Source organism: Apteryx rowi, unplaced genomic scaffold, assembly GCF_003343035.1.
Source record: "Apteryx rowi isolate R43461 unplaced genomic scaffold, aptRow1 scaffold_289, whole genome shotgun sequence".
Lineage (NCBI taxonomy): Eukaryota > Metazoa > Chordata > Aves > Apterygiformes > Apterygidae > Apteryx > Apteryx rowi.
This window is the reverse complement of record NW_020449296.1, coordinates 35,661-55,682: the sequence shown is the minus strand read 5'-3', so window position 1 is coordinate 55,682 and position 20,022 is coordinate 35,661. Positions and strand designations below refer to the sequence as shown.

The 20,022-nt window shown below is 48.1% G+C and overlaps 1 protein-coding gene across 10 annotated transcripts in view; it reads left to right on the top strand.

Annotated features, from left to right (window-relative positions):
- The window catches only part of RUSC2 (RUN and SH3 domain containing 2), a 62,535-nt gene that overhangs the window by 30,833 nt on the left and 11,680 nt on the right, over positions 1–20,022 (top strand). For 6 of the 10 annotated variants that reach the window (XM_026069187.1, XM_026069185.1, XM_026069186.1 and 3 more), the window contains 3 exons: positions 12,999–15,077; positions 17,717–18,508; positions 19,022–19,222. In XM_026069187.1, coding sequence (XP_025924972.1) covers positions 13,082–15,077; positions 17,717–18,508; positions 19,022–19,222 — 2,989 coding nt within the window. In that variant the 5' untranslated portion in view covers positions 12,999–13,081. Of the gene's footprint in view, positions 1–11,901; positions 12,058–12,998; positions 15,078–17,716; positions 18,509–19,021; positions 19,223–20,022 lie in introns of those variants that run through there. The other 4 variants (XM_026069193.1, XM_026069191.1, XM_026069188.1 and 1 more) reach the window with 3 other exon arrangements.

Sequence of the window (20,022 nt, the reverse complement as noted above, 5' to 3'; positions counted from 1 at the left end):
GTTAGGCTAATCTCATTAGTTTGTTTTAACTCCAGATCTGCGCTCAATTCTTTGTAAACTGGTACCAGCTGCAATTGCATCAGGAAAAGTGTGACCTAAATGCTTTCAGTGGGCAGGCTTTTTTCTGTTCTGCTCTGCCTGCATTGGTGCAGGAGTAACCACATACTTACTTAACCTTCTTTTTGCCTAGCGATTCCAATTCTGCCTAAACTGTTTACCAGGCCACCTTCTTTTGATCCCTCTCTGGGTTTCCCATGGCAAAGAGTAGGGACACAGGCATCACACTACACTGCCGTGCGTATTCTGTGTAGCTCAGGCAGCAGAAGCAGTGCTCAGCATAACTGTCCTTACAGATGTCCTCAGCAGGGAGAATGACCTGTCTGGAGCATTGTGCTAGTGCAATTTACTGTTCTTTGCAGTCAGGCTAGTTCCAGTGCTTGCTTGCACTGCATTTTTCCCTGTAGTGCAGCCCTCAGACTTTTTCCAGTAACTCAGGTGGTAGAGTCGTAAGCCCGAACATGAAAATATCTAGTGGAGGTACAAATAATTCATATCTGTGGTCCCAAGATATTGTCAGCCCTTGCAGAATGTCTTCTCTGGTTTTGCTTAGATCCATCTGATGATCTTTGGCTGGAATGACCCCATCTGCCCTGAGCTGTGGCTTACTGTGGCTGTCCTCTCCTTCAGCACTTGTTAGTATGTGAATAGTTGCAGTCACTTCTAAGGGATTTATTGGCTGAATGTGGCTTAACATGAGCAGTGGTTGTAGCTTGGCCCTTTGGAAGAATGGCAAGTGGATTTCAGCACAGATCTAAGCTTAGCTATTTTGTATTGCCAACAAACTATTCTCTCTCATTCCCCTGCAACAGCATCTAACTTGACCCACTGCTAAGGTTTGTCCTCCTGCTGCAGGTCATAGTGCTTGAAATGGCTGCTGAAGAGATCCTCTTCCTTATCCAGATCTCTCCTCCTTGTCTTCAGCTTCATGTCCTATGCCTCATTTTCATTTCTGCAGACATTTGCTATTTATAATTATTATATTTATAAAGCACTCTGAAGGTGGTGACTGCATCTTATTACAGTAAGCCTGACAGCCTCTTTGTTTCCATGTGCTTTCCCTCCCTGTTTTCTCTTAAATTAGCTGCCTTTCAGGGAGGACTTGAGGGAGAGGAAAGGTGAGACTGCATGGAGCACAGAGGGGCCTCAGATGTTTGTAAGGRTCTCTAGACCTTAATACAGTAGGGCTAGCTACTTCACGGCACAGTAAGAGGTATGGAGAGGAAGAACTGTCTGAGGAAGATGTGTCCCAGCACTGACAAGCGGTAGCCATGAGGGTGGTATTAAAGCACTACAATGGCACCACAATAGTCGTATGTCATTCAGTTTAGGCCTTGATGTGCCTTATTGAGTAACTGATATGTAGACAGTGATCTATTGGGGTTTCTCTTTCACATGCTTCTGCTGGTGACTTGCACAAGCTTTAACCACGTCAAAGAATACCTCCTTCTCCATAACTCTGACCTCTCCCAGGCTTTGTGCTGCTGATATGATGGGATATTACAGGATGGATAAACACTCATAACAGAAGCAATGCATCTGTATTGGTCCTGGAGATGCTGAGGAATGATTTCCCTCTTTACCAAAGGTGTTCCACAGCCAAAATTTTGGTCTCCTGCCACGTTGTCTGCTTTCCCCTGGGCACAAGTTGAGGTTGAGGGGGAAAAATAAAAAAACCACAGAAACCGCTTGGCCTGCTCATCAAAATGAAAGGGGAAGCTTCTTTCTTTTGTGGAGCCAGGTCACCAGACCTCACTGATTTAATGAAGTAAGTTCACCAGGCAAACTGTCTTTCAGCCCAGACCTTAGTCATTGAGGACCTCCTTATCTCTTGGGGGATCCACAAAGAGATTTTGCGTGAGGGCAGGGAAGACTTTCCCTTTCCTACCTCAAGAATCTGTGCAACTTGACAGGGCAAAACCCCCATAAACTACACTACACAAACAGTGAAAAGAAACTCCTCTCCCCAGAGAATAGATATGTAAGAAAAATCGCCTGGTTCCTTCTAAGCTAATCTTCTTGCAAAGGCCTTGAGGTTTAGGAGCTTGATCTTACTGTAAGAAAACAACACGAGTAACAGAGTTACAGAGGATATTCGCAAAAGGACACCTTGCTAGCTTCCAAATCAGCTGCCATTAAGCTCAGAAGAGCACCTGGTTGTCACTCTTGCCATTTCTGTGAGGACCTTTTTTGGTGAATGCCTGCATTTGAGGGTTAGGCTACMTATGAAATGGAATGGAAAATTATGGTACTGAGTCTTCTAATGTCAATACATAAAACAGAGGACCTCCCACTTTTCTTTGGGAAAGTGTGTGCAGTTAGTTACCCCAGCTCAGAAGGATGACTGCAGAGTTGGAGAAAATTGAGAAACAGCCCAGGAAACTTTATGAGATCCTGGAAAACTCTCATAAGAGGAAAGACTGAAGAAAATGGAATTATTTGTGTTAGAGAGGAAACTTAGGAATCATGATGTGAAATAATGAATGCTCAAGAGAAARAGGACAGTGATTTATGTGCTGCTCAGTTTATAACATGGAAATTTTCTAGGAAATTAAGGAGGATTATTTGAAACTGGTAATGGGAATGATTTTCACGTACTGTGATTAATTGGTCCATGGATATTGCTGTTAAACTTCAAAGTCCAGCAATATTCCCAAATGGTTTGGGGCTTGTGTGGATAACAAGACTATCTGATGTATATATTGTACATATTCAGAACAAAAATTGTAGAGTTTTGAAATCTCATGGTTGAGTTGAAGCCAGTCTCAGTGTAAGGGCTTGGGAAAGACAAAGTCTTCCTACACCTCTGTTGTAGATACTTGTTCTTTTCTCTCAGACATCTGGTACAAAAAGGACACAACAGCTTCAAGTGACAATGTGTCCCAATATGGGTGTGTCCTCATTGGGATGGACTGGGAGCCTACATTCTTGAGGTGTCTTCCTAAACCCTCCCTAACATCTTTGAAGAGATTAGAAGCAGAACAGTCATCGCTCTGGTAGTCTCAGTGTGTACCCAGGGACTCTTAACTGCTCCTCCAGTACAGAGCCAAGGATCATCCCAGTTTGCCCTCCTCCTACTTCCTGTAGAGTAGGTCTGTGCCTACTCTGCAGCCCAGCAAGACTTTCCACAGCAGAAGACCTTGGTTAATCCAGGGTTATCAGATTTAGTTAGTTAGACCCTTAATACTCAGTTGAGTGCAGTCATTCCAAGCCTAATTAGCACATGAGCCATCTTCTAGAGTGTATCCAAAAATGAAAGTCTCATTCAGTGCAGCTGATCACTGTCCCTACTAAAGCTTTTATAGGAAGGGTTTGGTTGGGTTGCCAGCCCCTGTGAGGGATAAGCTTCTCCTCTCAGAAGAAAAGTATGTGTAATCATTAGTAGTATGTAATCATTAGTAGTGTCTGGTCTGCTTTACAAGCATTTTATTAAGGTTCTGGCTTGCCTTTTATTAGTTCTGATACATGGAAAATATTCTGTTATGTAAATTAATGTTGCAGATTTATCCAGGCGCTCTGAGTTCTGCCTCCCCTCCTCCCCACCTGCCATGCATGTCCATGTGTGCGTACACACACACACACACACGCATACATGCACGCACACATTAAGAAGCCAGTCAGAGAGAGATGGGTGGCAGGACCAAGGACCAGGGAAAGCTCTTGTATGTGAACAGAATGAAAAGCTTGAGGCTAGGCAGAAGGGAGGCGAATGTGGTACAGAAGATAATATTCTTCCTGCCCTAACACAAGGACAAACATTGACATTAAAAGCTGTCATGTTCAGAAGGACTGACAGAAAACTGTCCCTTTGGCACGTAATTAGCTGTGAACTCACTGGCTCAGGAAGTTACAAGGCCCAAAAGCAGTGAGAATTCAGACAAAAAATGGACACTGTAAGGGATGTCAAGAATATATAACATTATAATCATTTAGGCACCTAGCTTAGTATGGAAGGGTTATAAAACCTGCTTCTAGATGTAAACTGTTCTCTTGGGAAGGAAGCTGCTTGTGGGAGGGGAGAATGGAGCAGCCAGTCACTCATTTGCCCACCTAGGCCTATTACATCTCATGCAGAGCATCTGAGCTCTCTGCTGGCAAAGATGAAGGACTGGGCTTCGCTGACTATATGATCCAGTCCAGACTTCTATGTTCCTCTGCTGATATCAAAACTTCACTGTAGCTGTTGATCCATGAAGGCTAAATATGTTCATCTGCCCATTGCTTCCTTCTCCTCCTTCTATTTCTGAGCTAGTGGCAACAGTTGCCCTAGATTTTCTTTCCTGAAAAAACCTTTCTTGTTAGACTTGTTTTGGCCGGAGAGGTCACATCAAGAGTTGCCATGTAGTACAAAGAGCCATTTCTAATCTTAGGCAGTCTCACCCTAAGACTGGTCCCAGGATTTGTTCCCAAATCTGAAGCTTCTTGTCCCATGTCTTGGGAATCATTCTCCCTTTCTTTTCCCACCCTGAACTCTATTGAAATGAGATTCAGACAGCATTTGGACATGATCAATTATACAAGGCCTGATTGTTCAAGCACTTGGCCCAAAAAAGGGTCAAGAAATGCCTGGTCTTAACAATAGTCAGGCAAACAATTTCCCTCTTCAAACCTGTATGTAAAGGGTCTTTTCTTCCAGCTAACTGCTGGGAATTCCTCAATCCAACCAATGAACCAAGAGCAGTTGGGTGTCAGCAGCAAAAATATATGTGGTCCTGACATCCTTCACAGGATGGGATAGATTTGATGCATTAGTCTCAGTAGATGCTGCTTTTATTGGATTGTTACTCAGCCCTCTTGATTTATAACATATTATCGTTCTTGAGTCAGGCTTCTGCCTGCTTCCAGACCATTGAGTTTGTTGCAAATTTTTGCTTTGCAGAAATAGAAAATTTCTTCCTGTGTATGCAGTTATTGCTTCTGGTCTTGGCAGAGCTTTCTAGAGCTCGGAAGGGTTAAAGTTTTCTGCAGTCTTGGCAGGAGGATGTAGCTGCTGTTTGAAAAGCCATTTAGATGAGCATTGTGAAGAGGAACATCTAATAAAACCAGTCTGCTGCTGGGATATTTTCCATTTGTGTTTGGTTTTGGGGCTTCTGATCTGGTTACGCACAGTATATATTAAATTTCAAGTAGGATTGCATCATTTAAAAATAATAAAGCTCTGTGGATGCAGGCATTCTGGTTGTTTCTCAGAGCTGGTCTTCATCACTGCTAGGTTATGCCCCATCTGCATTGCTTCTCCCATTCACTGGGACGTGGCCACCTAGTCCTGGTAGTGAAGCCATCATGCTGCTGCTTTGTACAAGTCTGAAAATGATCATACTAGGGTTTTTTGAAGTCTCTTGCTGTATTCATTCATCTCAATGTTCTGTGTAGTTAGTTACGGTGGGTTGCGGGGTGGGGATGGTACCTTAATTATTTCAAAAGCTTGGTCCTCCTGAGGTTTTCCTTTATTCTTGGCTGAAAGTAGTACCCACCTTTTACTGCTTGTCCTACTCTTGCTATGTTGCTACATGAGGTCATATATCTATAATCTGCCATCCCAGAAATGGCTGTTTTCAACTGATAATGAGTGATTCTTGTATATGTGAAGCTTTGGTCTGAAAGGACATTAGGCATGATTTTACAGTCTCTTTATCTCAGTTATCTTAACCCCGAGTTCCTTATTTCTTGGGCTTTCAGTGATCTTTGGCACTTTTCCCTTGCAATGAGGCTTCAAGATCGTTTTGCAGCTGTGATTCCTGCAAGGTGTGGTCTGGACAGAAATGCCATGCCAGTTTTAATCTGGATATAGAGTAAGCAACAGTAAATATAGGCAGCTAAGGAGTGGCTGAAGTTTCTATGGGTGTGCTGACCTGTACTGCAGTATGATCTTGTTTACTGTGAAGATAGACCTTGTTTGTTCCTTTTAGGGTTTAGCTCACCCTCTTCCCCAAGTCAACAAGGTGACAGGGGATCTAGAACTATCTGAGATGGAGCTCTCCTCATTTGTTTTTCTTTGTGCAGGTGAAACTTGGTTCTGAAATTATCCTCCCTTAAGCCTTGGATGAGCAGGACCTCTCTTTTGGCAGTGTCTGGGCAAGGCCAAGTTGTCTGAAGCTGGATTCCAGTAAATGTTTGGGGGGAAGGTCTTGAGGACCCAGCAAGAGTGATTTGTGACCTTTCATTGAGAGACCTTTCCAAAATGTGGCAATTTTGGGGATGCTTCAGATCCCCAGCAACCCCTGAAATCTCCGGTGCTGTTGAAAGTACTCTCACTTACATGAAGAAGCTGTACCCTCTCCTCTGCTTTTTATGATCCTGGGAGCCTTTGCCCCTGCAGAGTGCACCTGAACAACCTGCTCAATCACAGTTGCATGTAGCTATATAACAGAGACTTCAGGAGCAGCCTTGGCATTTTGTATGTCTCCAGGCACAGTTCAGCTTTGATCTATGAAGCCACACTGAGTTTCAGGCCTGACTGTCAGCGAGGTGGTTTATTGCATGCCTGGCTGTGGTGGTTGTGATAGAGATTCTTGAACACCCAGCTCCCACATGTAGAAGTGGTGGGAAGATCTTCAGGCTGTACTTCTACTGTCCTTGACTCTGGTTCACCCAGAACTGCCTGCTGTATTGTTTCCACTACTTGACTGAAGCCTCTGGTTCCTCAGCCATATCTGAAAAAGGAGTATATTCATGAGGCAGCCAGCTGATAGCCACAGCCTTGCTTTGTGGCTAAGCCCTGGCCAAAATTGTACAGTCTCTGGCAGATACCATGCACATTCAGTGCAGATGAGCCTGGCCTGGGTGGAAAGGCTGGATTACGAGATGTCATTGAAAATGGGGCAGGGGAGTTAGGGGGCAGGGCTCTGTCCCCTAGCTGGCATCTAGGCACCATGTTGTGATTATAAGAAGTCCTGTGGTAAAGAGGAGTAAAACTTGGCATCTTAGCTAGGTTCTGCCCAGCAGTTTCATTATTTTATTGGATTTTTCTTATCTGCATGGGTCCTTAAGTGCTCTTTGGGAATCATATAGCAGCCAGGCTCCAGCACCCAGACAGATCCATGTTTCAGAAAAGAATTGTGATTCCTGCTCCTGTAAAATCTTTAACATGCTTTTGGAGTGTTCAGACAGAAACATGCTATAGAAATATAGTTCTTCCTGCAGCTGCTGCCGCTGCTACTCGAGTGTCTGTGATAAGAAAGGATTTACTGTGTTTGCAGTTTAGTTCAGCAGTAATCTGTGATATTAGCAGCTAGAAACATCAAAGTCTTTTTCTCCTCTGGATTTGCATATGGTAATTAGGAGCATATAAGATGGGAGGATTGATGGAGAGAAGAAGGAGCAGACTCAAACCCAGCTCACCTCGGCTGATGCCTGTGAGTCACAGCCTATAACTGGCTATTGCCGAGTCCCACATGCCAAATGATGAGTCATGGAGCAAGAGAGCACAGAAATGGGAGAAACTTGTCAGGTCACTGTCCAGCCAGCATGATAGCTGGTGTAGATTTGCTGCTTGAGCGAGTGTCTCTAATGTCTCCTCCAAGTCAGMACACCGAAGCAGCTGGGGCTTCTTTACTTCTAATTGGGAGGTACCTGCCTCATGCTAGTTGTATCATCGTCAGGAATATACAGTCTACCTTTTCTTTACTTGCTCACCATATCATTACTGTTAGCAAGCCCCTCACCCCTGACTTGAACAGCTACCTACTGCCATGTGCACAAAGGCTGTGATTGATTGTCACATGGTGTCACATGCTGCAGTTTCCATTTTGAACACATTGTAATCCTATATAATTCTGGGATGTAATGATACATTTTGGCTAGGCTTCTTAGTCAAGCTGTCCTGGAAACCTCTGGAAAATCCTCTGGCCCAGGCAGCACCTAGCTGTAGAAAGAAAAGGGAAGTGATCTTTTTAGGAATCATGACTTACTCAGGAGCACAAGAGGAACAGGCCTGAGCTGAGGCAGAAATTTAGAAAATATTTAGTCTTTCTATCTTGCAACAGCTCCCCTTTAAACATTAGATGCTGGAATATTCACTCCAGGAACGAGCAGACCAACCTCACTATGCTCTGTGTTCCTTGAGACAGGGAAGGAGAGCTGGAAGCTTAGGAAGAATCAGACAACTAGTATTTCCTTTTAAACCTTTTCTTTCATTATATGTGCTGGATGATTTATTAAATGATTTAATCAAGGTGTGAATTTGGCAGTGATGTGTTAGCTAACTAGAAATGAATGAATATCCAAGCAAATACCACTGTCTAATTTTACCTTGCAACAACTTAGAGGCTTCCCAAATCCTCACGTCCACCCTCTTTTTCCTACTCAGGTAGTTCAGTCCTGTCCCCAAGCCACTCATTCCATGCCCCTTGCTGTTTGCTCAGGCTGTTCTCTGAATACCCTCCAGCTTGCTGGATTTGTCCTGTTGATTTTTTTTAAACCATTCAGTACCTTCTGGCAGCCTTTGGAGTAGCAAAGCTGTGGCAGGGACTAACTGCATTACTGGAATCCTAGAAACTGGTGCCTGAGTCAGTGAGCAGCTGTCTGAGCCCCAAGATCCCCCCTGGGACACCCCCCCCTGGGTGTCCTGTGGAATGTCTCAAGATTTAACTTTCAGTCTGGATTCTTCTCCCAACCTTCTGGCCCTGAAGTAAACTTACAATGAGTAAACTGGATATATTTCTCCCCATGGAGCAAAGAGAAGATACATGTTTTTTGCAGCGTTTCTGCTGATTCTTGTTCTGTAGAGCTGTATGGCTTCTTTGGGCATGTTGATGCAAATGCCCCATAGGAATTGGGCATTCCTGTGGAACAACCTTCAAAAGAGTGTGCATCTCCAATACAAAATGATTTTTGCCAGTTCATCAATGAGATTGAATTCCCAGCCATTAGCCCTGTTTTTCCATCTTTAACCCTTAAATGACTTGATTGGTCTTGGTTCATCTGAGGAAGATGATGACAATGAAACCACAGCCATACAGAAAGAGGCAGCAAGAACCATCACAGTAAAAGATTTACGTTGTTCATTCAATCTCATGGATGAAGTGGCTGGGATTTGTAGAAACAGTAATCTGTTCAGAAAAGCCAGCCTCCAAAAAAGCAGTATCTCCTCCAACTGGCAGTTCTGATGATCTTACTCCTGCCTCTGCATCCTCTATGCCATATATAGTATCCTTTTGTATTTAAATCATATTTATCTCTTAAATCTCTGCATGCCTTCCCCTTCTGTTGCATTATATCTTATGAGAAACTTGCTTCACTGTCTCTTGAACTTTGTCACCTCATCTGTGCAGCTGACAGTGTTGAGCAGAGCAGGGTATTAAACAATCAGTGATGGAGCTCCAAAAGTGTCATTAGGGCAGTAATAGATAGCAGGGTATGTCTGGAGGTATGTGACTGCCACACCTAACGCATCAGCACTCGCAGGCATGCCTGGTATTTGCACCAGCCCTCTCCTAATTGAAGCAGAGCCATGCAGGCTGGTTTGGAGCCAGCTCGGTCTTCTGCAGCTTCTTTGCAAAGCTACAGAAGCAGGAGGTAAAGAATTTTGACATTTGCAATCAAAATGGCTGTCAAACTGATGTGTTTAGAGTCATGGTGCTCCCTGTGTGCCTGCACCTATCTGTTATCTCCTGCCTTGTACTGCCATGACACACTTTTCTGAGCAGGGATCATTGCTGGATTCTATGTTTGCTGTTGTGTGTGTAGGATTGAGGAGGATTCAGCACACTGTTGACTTGTGGTATTACAAGTGATAAATGAGAAGAGTGAAGTAATTTGGCAAAAAGTGTCCGGTACAGACTGCCTATTCCCATTTCTGAGAATCGTTCCTTGCAAAGGGGTGTGAGGGCTTTACAGAGAGCTGATCAAAGCCTGCAGAATCTGACACCGTTCTGCCTGATACATTTTAAGGCCCAGTGTCAATCCCAGTCATCCAAACCTTGAATATAAGAGGGAGAATCTTTCTACAGTCTTCCAGAACTGGTGAGGGAGAACCAAGGGAGGGTATATGGCCAGAGATGTATGGAAGGGAGGTTGGTCTGGTGTTGGGAACTGAATGGTCCCTGTGGTAGTAATGCTACTGCCTGACTTCCCTGCAATCCCTGAGACAGGAGAAAGCCAGGAGAGGTGTTCCAAGGGAGAGACAGGTATCTAGGGCACAAAAGAAACCATGCATATCCCTAGGGAAGCTGTTAGAATGACTTCCGGCAGGAGCTGGCTGCATGCTTCCTACAATATTGGCCCTCAGAGCCTTGTGCTGGGAGCAGGCTGGGAGTGCAAGCAGAATAGGCATCTGTCTGCTGCAGCATCTGTGACAGTGAATCACAGTCCACCAGGGAGCCTTTGCTTCTATTGAAACCAAATAGCTGGGCAGAGTTGCGTGATGCAGTCAGAGCTCCAGAGAGACAGCTGGGAAATGGCTGTGTATCAGCTCTCTGACATTTTGCTGTCAAATGTCAAAGTGTGCCTGTGCAAACCTTGTCCTCCCACAGCAACATCTGCACAAAAGTGAGGCCTGTGTTACTCAGCAAGGCTTGCCAGCAAATTGGTGCTGGTGCTGGAAATCTGTTCCCGGCAACCACTTACAGAGAGATGTGGTCTAAACCTTACAACCAGCCCCAAAGGTACCAGCAAAGGCAGGGGAGGCCTGAATGAACAGACAGGCACTAGGGGGCCCTGATGCATCCTTTTTCCCTTGGTGCTGGGGGGGGGGGGGAATAGGGTAAATCGGGGCTGTTTCAGCAGTGGTATGCAAGCTGCTTCAGAATGGGGCATGAACATTGCCCCAGCTGCTGAACACCACCTTCAGTATATGTGTGCGCTAGGCACAGAGCCAGGAGTTGCTGTTAGTGATGGTGATTCTTGAACAATGTGAGCTTGGGAATCCCTGATGTAAAAGATCTCCTGGGAATCAGGGCTGAGAACTGACTCATCCCTTTCAGCCATTGCAGCAGAGGATTCAGGAAAGCAGCCAGAGGCTTGTCAGACAGAGGATTCACTGAAGGGGGAGTGAAGGGTTATATGGGCATTAAGGAATCTTGTTGGTGGGAGCTTAGGATCATACAATGGTCTAGCTGGATGTGATCCAAGTATCTTCTCTACCTCAGAGCCTTATCCTGGGTGAAACATCACAACAGAAGGAGGTACGAGGGTGTGGGCCCCCTAAGTGGATCTCATGCTGATCTCTGGTAGAGTCTAGCCTAATCCACAGGCTTGTCTGCTTGCTAACACTGGTGCTAGCATTAACTCTTATATCAATGAGTGTTTACTGTAAACACCAGGTCCATTTCCATCTTTCTATTTTTTTCCTGCCAAGACATCCTATGTCTCTGAGATGCACTGTTATGCGTGGGAGGAAAGTACTTTTGATCAGTTTTATTTTAGCATCTTTTAATTGCTGTTCTTATGCTGTGAATCTGGAAGAACTGAAGCTCCTGATCTTCCTTCTCTAGAGCTGTCTCGTTGTTTACACTCTTCTGACTTCCCTTATCCTACTTTTCTCAATTTCCCTTCTGGGCTCCCATGTGCCCTTGTAGCTCTGCTCCAAATTCATTATCATCTCATAGTCACAAATGCTGAGGTAAGGTAGATGAAGGCCTAGATATTGTGGATGTTACTTCCTGAGGTCTGGAGGTCAGTGATGGCAGCAGACACAGGGGTCCTAGCGTCCAGAGCAGGATCACAGCATGGAGCATCAGAGTACTGAGCACTGAGAATGCTTAGATGAGACGTGGGATGTGGATTGCTAACCAACAGTGTTTGGGTCAGAGTTTGGAGGAGGAGAGCTTGATCCTTGAGAGCTCTAGTTCATTCTTGAATCCCTCAAGACCATCCTGGTTCAACATTGTCTTTTTGTGGTTTCTCCCTCTCCTTTCTGCCTTAGCTTCTCTGAAGTATGGAAGGGAATGCAAGAGGGAAAACACTCTCCAAGTTTTCCTGGCAGCACTTGCTGTTTGACCCTCTGGGGCAGCTGGGGAAGGAAGAGTGAACATGTTCCCTGCTCTCTAATGTCAAACACTGGTAAACATCTTTCTCTAGCCTTATGACAACCTGCTATTTACTGACCCCTGATGGAGTTGGGCTCTTAGTACCCTGCCTGTATGGCTCCTGGAATTGTGGCTTGTTATGGTGGTACTGCTGTGAAGTGCAGTAGATAAGTGCTACAGATAATGTGGCAAAATGGCAGGAAACCGTGAGCCAGCCACCCTAGGATTGTCATCAGCAAAAAGTTAGTAGAGTGCAAGGTGCTGTATGGGATCTATTTAACCTTCAGCAGTAGCTCCCCAAGGGCTCACTGAAGTCATCCACTCCCCATAACATGAGAGGCATTTGTGTGCCTAAGTAATCACCCACTTTGATTTGTTCCCTTGGCACCATTAACAGAGTTTAGGGCCTCATGGGGGCTCCTTGACTTCAGAGAAGAATGGGTGTTCCTGGTTTCCTGTTCCAGGGCTGGCCTGGACTTCTCTATCTCTAATGCTGTGAGATCTGCCAGTGCAGTTAAGAGTTTTGTTCTTAAAGGAAAGTTCAAGATACCAAGAGGCAGGGAAGGATACTGAATCCAGTGCAAGAAGATAGACTGCCCTCATCAGAGGGCATTTATGTGCTGTCTGCTTGCTTTCCTGTGAGTTTACAGTGCCACCACCATTGCAGAGCAGTGTTCTGAGCAGGACCTGTGCAGCACTTTGGTCACTTGAGTGAAATCAGTTTACTGGCTTCAGATAGGTTTGAGAGGGGTCAGTTGGAAGCACAAGTGTTGTCCCAGGAGTCTGGAGGGGGACATCTTTGCCTTGCATTGTAATGCTTTCCCTGAAGAAGGAATGCTGAGGACCTTAGTAATTGTGCTGAGGAGAACCCAGTCTGTTCAGGGCATGCAGTCTTCAGTCAAACCAAGGATGCCCTGAACTGTTACTGCCTTTCCAGAGAGGTGACTTCCTCTGTTTTTTTTTGTCTCTCTCTAGGCATCTGAATTCCCTCATGAGAAGTGTCCTCCCAGCCTCTCATGCACACCCCAACCTGTCCATGGGTCGTGCCAGCTTAACTGATGTCCTGGAGAGCATTCCTCACCATGGATAGTCCACCCAAGCTGACTGGCGAGACACTGATTGTCCATCACATTCCCCTGGTGCATTGCCAGGTCCCTGACAGACAGTGCTGCTCTGTGAACAAAAGGACCAACCCCTTCTGCCAGCCAGAGCTAGGCATCACACGGACCTCTGTCCTTCCAGACAGAGACCTTTCACAGACTGACTCCTTGGTGTACAGCAGCTTTCTCCAAACCTCGGAAACCTCAGCAGAGGCGTCAGACAACAAAGAAGGCAAAGCGAGGGACTTGATTGTCCCTAGCGTCAGTAAGCGGCACAACCCTTTTCTGCTGAATGAGGGTGAAGACCTCAGCATCTTTGGGGATGACTTGGGTCAAAAATCTTTCCACCTTCACAACTCCCTTGTGTCTGGCAAACCTCCCTTTCACTTGCATGAGCTGTCCTTGCCCCCTTTCCATCTCCACGACTCCAACCACGTTGTGAAGTCCTGGAACATGGCCAGTCGGTCTGGTGTGGTGGATGGGCAAGAGGACAAAATGAGCAGTGATGATGTCCAGAAGAGGAACAATGTCAACCGGTGCCGCCAGGCCTCAGAACGCATGGAGCTGGATGAATGCAGCTGCCATCGTGGGAGCTCTTCCAGCTTCTCGTTTGATGGTGGTGACCAGGAATGGAACCAGAACACAGGTGAAGCACTGAGGAATCAGGATGCTCTGCACAGCCGGACATGCAGCTGTTCCAGCTCAGAGCTCCAGCACTGTCGGTGCTACAGCTCATCAAGTCAGTCAGAAGTGATTGATCAGCAGATGGGCTACATCAGTGACTCTTCCTGCAACAGCTCTGATGGAGTGCTGGTAAACTTCAGTGCTCTCTACAACAAAATGAATGGCCAGTCTCGGTCTAACTTGAATTCAGCCAACCTGTCCTGTGACTCTTCCTTCTGCAGCCACTCAGACACAGGGGCTTTTTACCTGGATTTGCATTCATCACCTACAGAATCCAAGATGTCTTGTGAGTCGCATCATCCAGAGAGTTCAGGGAAGGTGTGTGGATGTCACCACTCCTCCTCACCTGTCCTTGATGCTAACTGCAACTCTTACCACCTCCACTGTGAGCCTTGCACTTCAGAGAGTTCAGATCTCACTGCCTGCTTCCAGAGCCAAGCACGGCTCGTTGTGGCCACTCAGAATTATTATAAGTTAGTCACGTGTGACTTGTCTTCCCAGTCATCCCCTAGCCCAGCAGGGTCTTCCATAACTAGCTGCTCAGAAGACCACACCAAAGGTAGCCCAGCCCAGCCCAATGAATACTACCTGTTTAGAAGGCCAGACTTGAGACAAGAAGAAAGCAATGCAGAATGCAGTGAAGCGGAGACAAAGGGAGAAACCACACAGAATATGATTGAGGGTCAGGTCTATGTAAATGTGTCACCACCTAACCTCAACACAGGCCGGCAGCGCTCCAGGAGCTATGATCAGAATCTGGACAGGAGTCCTAGCAGCCGGCTGGGCTCTCTGGAGCGCATGGTGAGCTGTCCCGTTAAATTGAGTGAAAGTCCAGCAATACCCATCCAGTCTTCTCCCCCAAAGCGAGTCACATCTTTTGCTGAGCTGGCTAAAGGCAGGAAAAAGAACGGCTCTTCCCCACCTCTCCGATCCAGTGGTGATTCCTCCTTGGAGTTCTCCCCTATTCCCGAGACACAGCGGGATTGCCCAACCTTCCTTGAAGAAAGAGCTCGCCGCAGCCAGAGTCTTCCACCCATGCCCTTCGTCCATGGCCTGAACCGGAGCTGCGAGGGCTTCTGCTTGGATCACACCTTTGGAGATGGCCAGGCTTTGTGTTCCACCAAAGACTTGGGCTCCAGTGAGACCATCCCTGGTGGGCATGGGGCAGGTGAGCAAGCCTCTCTCTCCCTGCTCATGGAGGCCGATGCCAGCTGCTCAGGTAGCTCTGCCAGTGGCCGTGGACAAAGAGATGTTAGAGTCCGAGCAGACGGTAAGGAGCCAAAATAGGCAGAACAGAGATGTAAAAAGAGGTTGCCCTTTGGGACATGAGGGGAGCAACAGAGGAACCTGCATGGCAATGGGAGACCGTTGCCTCTGCAGTTTGTTCTCTGGCCTACCACCCTCTGGGGTAAAGCCCTGCTGTGCTTATTACGGACCCAGATCAGTGCAAATGTCTTGCCCTTGTATTTCTAGAGCCTTTTGAGGTCCTGTACAGTCCTCYGATATCATATAAGGGAGGACGTGGCATTAGCACTTGGGATCTGTGCAACTTCTTGGAGAATTGTCTTATTCTGACTCTGTTCCATGGAGTTGTACTCCTCCAGTCCCGTAAGGGACTGCCTTTAGCTCCCACAACAGGGATTTGAGGATGCTCAGCAGAGCCGGGTTCCCAACAGAGGCAGGGAAGGGAACAGTTAGATATTTTTTAGCCCTTCTTCTTTGGAGCCACATGAAGGGGAGGAGAAGGCGTAGCTAGCAGCTTCTTCTCAATGCAGGGCCCAGGAAGCTCACACAGTGTCTGCCACGATTTACAGTATGAGCCCTGTAGATATTAGAGGATCACTGGTGTCTTTGCTGGGCCATCCCATTAGCCTGGAACATCCTGGCTGTATCCTCTGCAGTGCATGGGATTGCAGCAAGGATTCCTATAGAGGTGCATGGCCATCACCAGGGTAATTGTTCCAGTTCTCTTTGTGGGAAAGCCCTTTACATGAATCGTTTTCCACACTGATATTGCCATTACATGCCCTGGTGAGGGAGCTGTGTGACAGCCCTATATGTGGCAGAAGTACAACTGTTCCTCTAGCATAGCAGGAGATCTCTATCCCTGCCCCAGGCAGTTCTTGTACCTGCTTCACAGGTAGGAGCCTGTCTAAAATGAGGTGCTGACCGGACTGCTGTGTTAGATGGCTGCTAATGTGCCAGAGCCCTGACTGTTTCCATTTAATGCCATGAAGATTTCTAGCAAGAGATGGGAGGAACAATTCTTTCACTGCTAGGGCAGTGTTTTGCCCTGCAAGCGTGGGAGAGGTTTTAGCTTTTGGAGCAAGAGTTCTTTGTGTTTTGAGTTGTTTGTTTACTGAGCCTTGAACCTGTGCTTGCTGCAGGACAGCTTGGAAAGCAGGTCTCTGCTGGGAGAAGACAGCAATGGCAGCAGCCCTCTTGCTTTGCAGAGGAATTGCTTGGAGGGAACAAGAGCTGCTCAGGGAGTGGGAGAAGGGGGCAGACAGCAGCTCCTGGGGCAATGTATCCCAGCAGTTCCCACAGCCATGGCCCTTGTGCATTCCCTTCCTGTGACCTGTAATAGGATGTGAACTGCACATTAGCGCTGTGCCAAAAACCCCTGCCTGCAGCCAGAGATAGACACAGAGCTGCCTTGCTCCAGCTGAGAGCAGCATGAAGCCTGGAGGGTCTGAGAAGGGACTAGAGGGAAAGAAAGCCCTGCTGAGTGCTAGCTATAGGGAAAGAGACCTGGCACACCCCACAGGCAGCAGGTAACACTAGAGCTCTGCTTGGAATAGGTCCTGAAGGTCCTCAGCTCCTCTGTGTCCCAGGGTTTGCTGTAGGCCTGGGGTTTTTTGGGGCAGGTCCCTGCCCAAAGGCAGTTCTGGAAGAGGGACAGAGGAGGCAGGCCAGAGCCTGCTGTGCCATACTGGGATGCTGTGTGGCTGTCAATCAAGGATCCCAGCCAGGCCTATGTGTGTATCCAGTGCTTTGTGTGTGTGTGTGTGTTGTACACAGTGTGTCACGCTTCAGCTGTGTCCCTGTGGATGTAGTGGCCCTACCAGGAGCTGCAGACATATGCAGACAGGAGATAGCTCAGCACAGCCTCTTGGACATCTGTGTCTGTCATTTGCTAGAGCAAGCCTGGCTTTTCCAGGGTTGGAAACTCTTCTATTTCTGCTGTGGGTCTGACTTGCCCCTAGGGAATTCCCTTCTTGCCACCACTGATGTTTGGAACATCCAGCTTGGGTTCTGGTATAGGCAGGAGGAGGAAGGAAGCTGTGTGCTCAGAGTGGGAACTGTTATAAAGGAAAGAGGAGTGAGGCAGAATGGAAAGATCTGGCAGGGGAGCTATGGGCCTTTCCAACAGCACTGAGTGTGATGTGGGTGCTGTTACTTGGGATGCTTATGCTAGGTTGGGTGAGTCCTCAGCAAATGTGGGAGGGGATAGTCCTTTGGGATATTAAATCCCACTGTGCTAAGTGCTGTACCATGGTGTGCTGGGCCTGTAAGGAGGCAGGCTGAGGACAGGTGCATGGGGCTGTGGCTTCTGGACACAGAGCTGCACTGAGATTTTATTGTCCGTGCTGTCCTGGGGGATGGGATAGAGATGAGAGGGGGGAGTGGAGTGTGTGAAGCTGGTGACTCTGTAAGGAGAGAAGCCCCAGTGCAGCCCCCTACTCTTCCAGGCAGCTGGACACTCCATGTTTGGGGCCATTTGCCTTTACCTTGCCAGCTCATGATGTATGTGGCTGGTTCCAACTTGAACCAGTCTGCTTATTTCACTGGTTCATCCTCTTCCTCCCACAGCTGAGAGCACATTCCATTTTGCTTGTGATCTGCCAGGCTCATGATGATTGTTCCTCTGCCCACCCTCATACTCGGTCCCCCTTTCTCTCCCTGAAGGTGGTGGCACAGACAGCAAACCTGTGGTACGCTACAGCAAGGACCAGCGTCCCACAACTCTGCCCATCCAGCCCTTTGTTTTCCAACACCATTTCAGCAAGCCACCCAAGGCACGAGCCCTGCACAGCCATTTTGCCTCTAGCCTTTCTCAACTCTACAGTTTGGCCAGCAACCGCTCTGCCAGCCAGCAGACCTCCTCCAATTCCCAGTCCTCAGCCTCAGCCACCTCAGCAGAGCAGTCAGTGGTGGCAGGGAGCCAAGCTCACAGCACACTCCTGACCCAGCGCTCAGCAGATGGAGCTGCCTCTCTCAATGATGGCTGCATTAAGAAGCCTGCCCCTGAGACAACTCGACCATCCCCCTTGGGGAGTTATTCTCCTGTGCGATGCAACGTGCCTTTCTTCCAGAGTGTGGACTCCTCCTCTTCCTCGCCCACTGCAGAGAGAGCTGGAGAGACCCAGCCTCCCAGGAGCAGGTCCTGTCCCATCTCCGCCAGCCTGCTTCCCACGAGGTCTTCCCCAGCTGTCAGTGCCAGGCAATCCACCCAAGCCACCAAAGCTGATGTCCTGAGGCAAAAGGAGAACCCCAAGCCAGTTCCCAAGAAGGAGGCACCGCTGGAGCCAAGCCCACCACTCTCTGAGTACCGACTCCACAGTGGGTCCCTCCTGCCCCTCTCAGTGGGTGGTATGCCCATGAGCAGAGTGGGAGGCCATGCAGAGCCCCACTGGAGGAGTGGCAGCGAGACCAGCAGCTCTAGTTCCCTGAACAACATGGGCATACGGCCCCTCAACGGTAGGTACCCATCCACCAGGCCATGCCAGTCTGGGAGAGCTCCAACACCCTGGCTGTGGCTCTTCTCTGTAGTACCACCCTCCCATATAGCGACAGCCCAGGGTGAAGTTGCCTCTGGGTGCTGCAGTGCCCTACAGCCCTGTCATCAGTCTGCCTGCAAAAGGAAGTCATATGCCAAGAGCATGACCCTCCAATCCTGATCCCTACGCTGTCTCTCTGGAGAAGGCAGCATGGGGCTGCCGATCCCACAGCTCCCTGTGCCAGGTGCTTGCACCCCAAAACTTGCTCCCTCTGTGCCCACAACCATGAGGCCTCTTAGGCTCCTGCATTGCTGTGCCAAGCTGTGGCCTCCACCTGTCTGTCATGTATACATGCTAATGTCCTGAAATGCTGCTGGACTGTAACTAACTTGCTGTCTCTCTTTCTCTGTCCTTTCTCCTCATCCTCTCTCCCCATTTCCCCTCCAACTGCTCATGTCTTCCCGTATGGTGCACACTGCCTGTGGTGTTCTAGCAAACCACCTATCCCCTCAAGCACTGAAGTGGCGGGAGTACAGGCGGAGGAACCCCCTGGGCCTGGACCGCGTTTCAGGGCTGCCTGGCTTAGCAGGCAGCCTAGACAAGAGGCAGCAGGAGCCCCGGCTGAATCGGGGGAACCCCATCTTTGAGTTCCCTGGCACTCTCAACACCAACCAGTTCCACTGCAGGCTGAACGGTGCGCACCACCTCTTTGCTGGGGCTATCTGGGGACCACCTGGGTGCTCAGGTTCAACATCCCAGCCATGCCAGGCCTCGTTGTTGCTCTGGCTGCTCAAAGCAGGAGGGATGCTGCATCTGATCACAGTGGGGCTGAGGGGTACCAGAAGGAGGTGAAGATTGGCTCACTGATGGGTACAGGCTGTGTAGGGCCTCCCTTCTGCACAAGCTGAAAGTAGTCAGGTCTGGCTCTGGACCAGACTGAAGGTCATGGGAAAAGTGAATGGCCCAAGAGCCAGCTCATACCTCAGCAAGTGGTCCTGGCCTGTGTCCAGCTTGTAGCCATTTCTCAGTCCTTGAGGATCTAATGTCCAAGTGTACCAGGGTGTCAGCCCATCTGCCCCAACCCTGGCAGCATGCTGAGTGCTGGGCTATAGCTCTCATGGGGTGGCTGGCAATATTGTGGGGTTCTGTCTTCTCTTTAATGCTCTGCCATTAAGGTCTTCCCCGTCCTCCAAAAACTGTGCAGGAGGGGCTGTGAGGGGCAAACTGCTTTTGACTGAACCTTTGTGAGTCCTCCAGGAAGAGCTGTGGGATCTGTCTGTGTGAGGGAGAGTGTTCTTGAGGCCAGCCTCACGTCATGAAGTAAATTCCCCAAAGTTCTACACCTCACACTACCAACCCCAGCAGTTTTTCCACCCCTCCTTCACTGGGAATCAACCAGATAGAAATCTAGCATATGAAAGAGCTTCTGCAGAAGTCTACCCTTGGAGATGGAGAGAGACAGTCCCAAAGGATAGGCAGAAGGCTCATTGCTTA